General features: G+C 40.6%; 1 protein-coding gene across 1 annotated transcript in view; it reads right to left on the bottom strand.

Annotated features, from left to right (window-relative positions):
- Positions 1-8,172, bottom strand: part of carm1 (coactivator-associated arginine methyltransferase 1) — a 30,862-nt gene that overhangs the window by 4,837 nt on the left and 17,853 nt on the right. Inside the window, exons 6-11 of the mRNA XM_008415066.2 lie at positions 5,824-6,001; positions 5,611-5,701; positions 2,296-2,377; positions 2,091-2,176; positions 1,685-1,774; positions 1,465-1,602 (exon numbers count right to left, since the gene is read on the bottom strand). Coding sequence (XP_008413288.1) covers positions 1,465-1,602; positions 1,685-1,774; positions 2,091-2,176; positions 2,296-2,377; positions 5,611-5,701; positions 5,824-6,001 — 665 coding nt within the window. The remainder of the gene's footprint in view (positions 1-1,464; positions 1,603-1,684; positions 1,775-2,090; positions 2,177-2,295; positions 2,378-5,610; positions 5,702-5,823; positions 6,002-8,172) is intronic.

Raw genomic sequence — 8,172 nt, 5'->3', positions numbered from 1 at the left:
ATGTCAGTTTAAACTTTGAACTATTTGCAAAATGACTGAGCTCTGCAACATTAAAACATGGATAGAACTGTAACTACATTAATCATAGCTCTTCTTCTCTTCAGTGTTTGTCARTTTCTGGTGGTGCAGCTCTGTGCTGCCTTCAGGAGAATGGGACATCAGAGTATCATCATATGTTTCACATCATGTGTTAATTTTACACTGTTCAGCGCCGGATTCTGTTTTTATGCCATAATTCACATCTAGTTCGTTGCTTCGTTTTATGCCTCGCTTCTCCTGTTTCAGAGTTTTGCGCAATGTGCGCCTAGTTTTTTTTTGTTTGTTTTTTTTTTACCTCGATGGGGAAAAGGCAGACTGACATAAAGCTTTTAAAGCAACAGAAACAATGTTGGTATTCTGATTATTGAAATTTAAAAGTGCTGTGTTGTTCTATCACACCCGTTTCATACCGGACCACTTTCAGCTCCGGTGTTAACGCTATAAAATGAACGCTGTCTATCGTGGTTTCACCCATGGAGGGATTTCTTTATTTAAATGGGTTCATTTTTCAGAGGGATATAAAGTGAAGGTATCGTGATTTTAGTAATTACATGTTTATAAGAGCGATTTTCTGTTGTCCTTCCATGGAAGCGGGCAGCATCCAGACGGAAATAAAACACTTTTTAATATAAGTTGCTGCTTTGACATGATCACAGAACTGCCAAAAAATATGTACAAAAACTCTCAATAAAACATAAAATATTAGAAAATCAGACACCAGACAAAGTGAATCTCAGCAACGTCATCAGCCGATGTAACGCTGACCTGATGCGGTCAAGCTATTACTAGCAGGAGCGGAGATGCGCCAAAAGCTACAAACACTGAATAGAAGGAGAGCTGCCATCCATACAGTTGCAGCCAGGCATGATTTAATGTTATGAAATACAGTTTTAGGAAGTTGCTCAGTCTAAACTGGTATTGTTGTGATTATAAGGTGTAAAGTTTACCTTCGACCAAACGCCCCCCACAGGAATCCCAGCGCCGCCCTTTTGGAAAAATTTCCGCCAACTTCCCGTCTTGTCCCCTTTCTTCTAGCCATGCCCAGCGCCACTTGTTTTTAATTCTTTTCTCAAGTAAACATGTTTCTTTACTGGGTGAGACAAACTCCATCTTCTTTCATATTGCATTTGATTTAACCGCCAAACCAAACGCATGTACTTCTTTTCTACAAACTGTTTTACAGTCATTGGTCAAGAACACGGGAGCTAGAATTCTGATTGGCAGACATCTTTGTCTATTATCTACAGTTTAGTTGAAGCGGGCCGTTTGATCCAATGATCGCTTTGCTTGAACGTCTGGCCCCCAGTGGTTGTGAAGTTACAAAAAGGAAAGACAAATCCACTTGAGTGTGATTTGTGCTCTCTGAACACTTTGGAGTCTAATTCTATTTTGATTAAAACCAGAGCGAATACAACATGAAGCTACCTTTTGTTGGCCACCAGCATGGCCGTGCCGGACAGCGTGTCCCCAGCTTTAGCGAAAAGGGGCGACTGCAGCAGGCAGCGCACCTGGTACCAGTGGGTGAGGGGCTCTGTGGGGGCTGTGGACAGCCACACGGTCATCCTACATGGGGGGGACAGGCGAGAGACAAGCTGTTGGAATGCAGTTCAAGCCGCAGGCGGTGCGTGTCCGTCAGAGGACTTACACTGATCCCATGAAGGCCACATCGAACCAGAAGGCCAGGCCATGTACCAGGCCGGAGTGCATCATGTGGAACTTGAAAGGAATCTCTATCCTGAGAGAAAAGCAAGAGTCAGTAAGCAGACACTCTGCACAGAGAACACAGTCTCAAAGTCTACTTTACAGTCAACTCATCAGATGGAGCAGACACACAAGGAATCAAAATTATGTCTCGTCATCTCTTTGTGAAATTAAAAACTTAAAGACATACCACATAATAAATAAGAACAAAATAATAACCAAAGTTTTCAATGAGCCACAATAAAACAATATTTAAAAATGCCTTAAACCAAATACCATATGCAGCCTTAAAAACAAACTCTCACAGAGTTAACATCTTAGATGGCTAGAGCTCTAACACATTCACAGACCTGTAGAGATCCTCCTCTTTGGCCTCCAAGAAGTTCACCGTGTATTTAACTGACTTGGCCATCAGGATGCGGATATCAAACGTGTCCTGCAGGGGGCAACATCACAGGATCCAGTTCACACAGAGTCCAGCACCAAGCTCTGCTGCCATTTCCTCCAAACCACCAAACCAGACCTGCACTCTGTGTTAATCAGTGAGTTACGCACCACAATGGGCTGGCGGAAGTACTCATCCACTGCAGCTCCCCGCAGAGCAGAGAGGTCAACTCCGTGGAATGAGGGCTGATACCTGAGGGGACGAGATTACTCATTTCAACAGCCAACAAAGACTTTCATCTAAAACTATGTTGTTTGACACATTTCTCTGTTCTCTAGAACCGTATTCACAGTAGGTTGTGTCTGAGCGGACATAGTAGCATAGGAGGATCAATGTAGGAGCTTTCATTGTGTATCTTTACCATATTTAGAATAGGAGTGGACTTAAAGTTTTATCACAATATTTTGTGGTATTATTGTGATGGCATTAAGTGATGTAAAGAACGATTTATTACTCCTTTGTTATGCAACTGTATGACAGCAATCAAAACCTCACAAACAAACACCATCTGTAATCTGCCTCTTTAGGACTCCAGTCACAGAAAGAAGTCTGATTTATATAACTAAACTTCAGCTGCAGGCAGGCGTGTCTGTCAGAGGACTTACAGTGTAACTGCTTTTAATCATATTTTCAAATATGGATTGATATTCTCATTGAACAAACAGTGGAGAAAATACTAACAATCAATACAGACAGTTTTGGGGTGTTCTAAATATCAACTGGAATTTATCATGAAAAAGAGAAATCAAAATTATTTTAAGAAATTTAACACAATAATAAACAATAAGATAACCCCTAGTTTAGAGCTTGTTCCAAACAGAGCAGGTTGCAGGTGCTGCAGCTAAAGCTAACAAGAGTTTAGGCTGTTAGAACTCAATTGCAATGAGTGTTTTAATCACAGCTAGTCCAGTACGGTTGAGTTTATCTATTATGGGTACTTCTTTCCCTTTCTTGTCATTAAATTACACAATACAGCCCTAAAACATTATAAAATGTCACATTTTTGTAAAGCTAACAGCAGCGTAGCTAAATGTGGCTAAAGGCTAAAGTATTCAAAACAGCTATTTCCTGCTGGTGTAGTGAGCTCATAAACAACTAATATTGTTCACTGTGTTTTGGACTTAAAGGAATCCTTTATATAGCAAAACATTTGATTTGTGTTGATTTAATTCATGTTTCTTGGTATTGCGAGAGGTGTGAATAGTTTTAAGTTTTATCTGCCTTTTGTCTCAACTAACAGAAAAAGGAGCTACAAAAGAAGCAGAACTGGTAGAATAACCTGCATTGTGTGTAAAAAGTGCTCACAGGCTCTGACACACAGCAGTGCCTTGGGCTTCCTATTGAGTGGAACAGCAGCAAACGCTGCTGATGACACTTAAAAAATGCTGACAGAGTGAAAAGAGGAAATAAGGAATTGTGTCCTGATTTGATGGCAACTATAATCCAACTGTTGCATTTGTTTCCACCTTAAGATTTTCTATAAGCAAAGACATGCTGACTAAAATTATTTAGGTTGACAAATATTGGGGCCTGCCATGCATAGCATGGAGGCATTGAAATGCCTTGCAAAGCAAGGAATCCATGCATTGCATGACAGGCACCTACTATTCTACACCTCAAAATAACTGCCGCTTCCCTTCACCGATAATGCGGCTCATGCACAATACATGTATAACAAAACGTCAACCAGCAACCAGCGGCCAATCAGCTGCTGGTTCTAAGCAGAACCGCTTGGCCGGCCCGATTGGAACCACAGCTCTTGTGGTTCCAAGGGGCCGGGTGGAACTGGTCGCAAGTTGTAATGCAAACACGGTCGGAACCGTTCCGTACCGTTCCCTGCAGTGCGAAAACGCCTTTAGACTCAAAACAGAGATAAAATTTTGTCTGCCCCTCTGTGTCTCACTCACACATGACAGACTTCAGAGAGGATTAATTACCATAGAAATAGAACACTGAGGAGAGCAGAAATGTAGAGAACTACAGAGATGGTGGAACGCTCAGTTCCTACAGAGAAGACCAGAGCTTAAAGTTAGAACTACAGAGGAAAACTTATTACAGACAAGATGGAAGAAGAGCAAAGAAAGTAAGTTCCATATACCCTTAAACTGACAACCACTTTGGACTGTCAAAATAAGAGCAACACATACCCAACAAAATAAAAGCCTTCACATTTTCATAGCAGGTATTTGCCGTTTTGGGCATTATATGACTGGTTTAACTCAACTTCTGTTACTCAAGGGATTAGTGCGGCCTTTTAAAATGAAGCTTACTGAAAATGTTAAAATAAAACCTCAATATTCCTCTCACTTGCAAAGCAAGGCTAAAGTAAAGCTAAAATAAGGCTAAAAGGCTTATGTTTTTTGAATAGTAACAATATTTGTTGTTAAACTGTTGCTAAGAGATGAGTGCATTTTCTGGTAAAGAAGTGCCACGAAGTAAACATCTGATTTTTACTTTTGCAAAATTTAACAACTGTAAATTTCTTGTGTCTAAGCAGATATGCAGTGTTTCAAAAGAACTTATGTTTAATAAACAATAATACTACTTATTAATTTGGTGTTAGGAGATGAGCATTTTTTTCTGGTAACGAAGTATAAATCAGATTTTTACTCTTGTTGAATGTCTGTTTTATATTTACCAATGGCAAAAGAAAACATTAGCTTTTCTGCAAAATACACCAACTACACAATTCTTGTTAAGTAGTAAATACTGTAAAATACGTAGTACTTAAAAAGAGCAGAAGAAATCTTATGTTTTTTGAACAATAATATTTGTTGTTAATCTGTTGCTAAGAGATGAGCACGTTTTCTGGTAACCAAGTGCTACAAAGTAAACATCAGATTTTTACTTTTGTAAAATTTAACAACTGTAAATTTCTTGTGTCTAAGCAGATAAGCAGTATTTCAAAAGAGTTTAAGTTTTATAGACAATAATATTACATGTAATTAATTTGGTGTTGAGTAAAAATCAGAAGGCAGTGCATTAACATTAGCACAAACATTAGCAGTGCACTGCTAGCAGACACTAGCATTCTAACTGTAGCCTTTCCCTATAACAAGCATCTTTAGTTATTTTTTATGCATTAGCTATGTTTAGTATACTGAGTGGAGGAAGTCAATGTAAGACAACATGCTAGTGATGCCCCACATGCTACTGAGCATTTAGGTTAACATTAACATTTTGGCAAATTTTAGCTTATAACCAATTTTAACATATTCAATTGAGTAACTCTGTGTTACTCAACATGCTATTGAGTACGTTGTAGCTTACTTTAGCATTGATGCTCATTTTTAGCATCAGAATGCTGGGTTCCTACCAACAGGTACACTTTGGCAGTTTAAATTTCTTCAGAAATATTCTAGTTAAGCAACTAATCTTCTACAAATGTGTCTAAGTCCTTTGAATTGCATCTTGCTCATCCTCACCAGAAGTTGGCCTTGGTGAACTGCTCCATGTAGAGCTGTTCATCTGTGAAGGGAGCCAGGTGCACGTCTCCGATGGTGGGAAACATTTTACCTACAACATACAGCAGCATCAGCAGCAGCAGAAAGTCAGAAAGACAGGGGATTTCCATACAGCTGCACATGTGCAGAACCTGTCACAGTGTGCGTTTCATCCAGAGTCCCCGACCTCCTCACCGTTGGGCTTGAGGAACTTCTTGGCATGCAGGTAGCTCTCCAGCATGCGCTCGTTAAACAGCATGTAGCCCATCGGTTCTGAGATGATGATGTCCACCTGCTCTGGCAGCGACACCTCCTCCACCTTCCCGGGGATCACTACCACCCGCTCACTCAGGCGGTTGCTGTTCACCAGTACCTGCAGGGGAAACACGGCCTGGTAAGAACTGATCCTGCAGTGCTCCACAGGCTGGACTCTAAATGGAACAGGTGTGCATAAAGGTTAGAAAAGTGCAGCGATGCAGCAATAAATCAGTGTGACTTGGATTAAAACGATTATTGGTAACTGTCAGCTAATTTAGAAACTGATTAATCGTTAACTGGAGTATAAAAATAGAAAAAACAGGCAATTTGCTTGCAAAACTGTACAAAAAAAAATATATACCGTATTTTCCACACTATAAGGCGCACCTAAAAACCTTCAATTTCCTCAAAAGCCGACAGTGCGCCTTATAATCCGGTGCGCCTTATATATGTACCAATATTGAGCCACAACAAGTCTAGCAACTACGGTAAGCAGCCACCGACTTTATTTTCGCCCGTAGAAGAAGCGCGCGGTGCATCCTGGGATAGTTGTCAGAACGCTGGTTTGTTAATAAAGTTTGACTGACCTATCTACCTACCGACCTGATAATCAGGWCGTCTGCAGGTCATKTAGCACCACGTTCTCCACGAACATGCTGTGCGCGAACGGAGAAAGGTGACCATCGTCCGGCCACGCCCCGGCCCCGTCGCGGAAGGCTCTCCTCGCCGACCCGAGTCAGACTGTTTTGTTGACATTTTTTATGTCAACAAAATGGCTTTAGATATTCATCCGGGGTGCTTCGACTAGGGTTACCAAGAGACCTATACATTTAAAGCCAGGGGGTCGGGGGAAGAGAGACAGAGGTTGCGGCGGCAGCGTGTCGGTTGGTCTGTGTTACCCAGAAAGCAGTTGGGCACAATATGCAACACCAACACCGTGAGTGAAACAATGACTGGGGCAGCTTACTATATAAAGTACTCGGGGACCAGTTTTTTATTGTTCTTTATTACACATCCACATTTGTAGAGTACGGAACAAATTGCGTCCCGTATAGGTTCAATACGGGGCGGGTGGCAACCCTAACTGTAGCATCTATTCTATGCGCCTTATAATCCGGTGCGCCTTTTAGTGCGGAAAACGCAGTACATTTTGCATTTAAGATAAAACATTCTTTGTAATTCTCTTCTCTTCAGAACTCCTCAAGTGGTAGTTTTACCTTCACCTGGTTCCAATTCCCCCCCAAAAAAATCTTCTACAGGAACCTTTTTCTATCCAACAATGAATCAGTTGATTATAATCATAACTGATGAGATCAGTGCTGTACTGATGTTCAGTCTGGCAGAAAGAGTTACAAGTAACTGCCTACCGATCTGTGTATCAGTGTATAAATGACTGTCTGTGAGAGTGAATGCATGAACATGACTCTAGCATAAAGAGCTTTGAGAGGTCAAAATTATTGGAAAAGCGCTGGATAAGTTCAGTCCATTTACAATTTTACCATTTAGCTGCAAACGTGACTAAAAATGATCAAGCACCGACTAAAGAAATTCTGTTTAAATTATTTAAAAACAATATTAAGTTATTTGTTAATGTATTTCTAATATTTTATTTAAAAAAGATTTCAGTGGTATAGATGAGTGTGACAATATTTTTATCCAATTAATCGATATCATGATCAATTACTAAAATAATCGTTTTGTTGCAAAGTTATAAAGTTATCTATTTGACCGGTCCTGACTGGTGATCAGCTGATCGAAGTAAAACTGATCAGTGAACAAAGCATCACTAATTACAGTCATGCTGACTGTAACAGCCTTCTGTGTGGACGCTGTTGCTGAGTGAAGATAGCTCAGTTGTTGCTGTGTCAGTATGAAGTCAGAATGTGGAGCTTCCTGACAGGAAGCAGTTGTTCATCCAGACTCTTACTGCAGCTGATAACAGGAAGGAGGAGCTGTTTTATCCTCCAGCAGAGTGCGGTCTGCCTGACTGGGAACATGATGGATTAGGAGACACTAGGAATCTTTAGAATTCTTTAGTCAGGGTTCGGCTGGTTCTACAGGGAACACTCACACTGAGGTCTGCAGCTAGTAATGCCTGAGCTAAGTGCTAATATATAATGCTGAAGACTTTAGTCATGCTGTCAGTCTTCTGTTCTTTATAAAGACATCTGAACCATAACGCTGAGAGCTTTAATGGATCTGTAGATGTTCAGCAATGCAGAGACACAGCGCTACAAGCTGAGAAATCGCTTTGATTTTACTACCAACATTTCATTATTGGAGCTC

Source organism: Poecilia reticulata, linkage group LG8 (assembly GCF_000633615.1).
Source record: "Poecilia reticulata strain Guanapo linkage group LG8, Guppy_female_1.0+MT, whole genome shotgun sequence".
NCBI lineage: Eukaryota > Metazoa > Chordata > Actinopteri > Cyprinodontiformes > Poeciliidae > Poecilia > Poecilia reticulata.
This window is presented reverse-complemented; position numbering and strand designations above follow the sequence as displayed.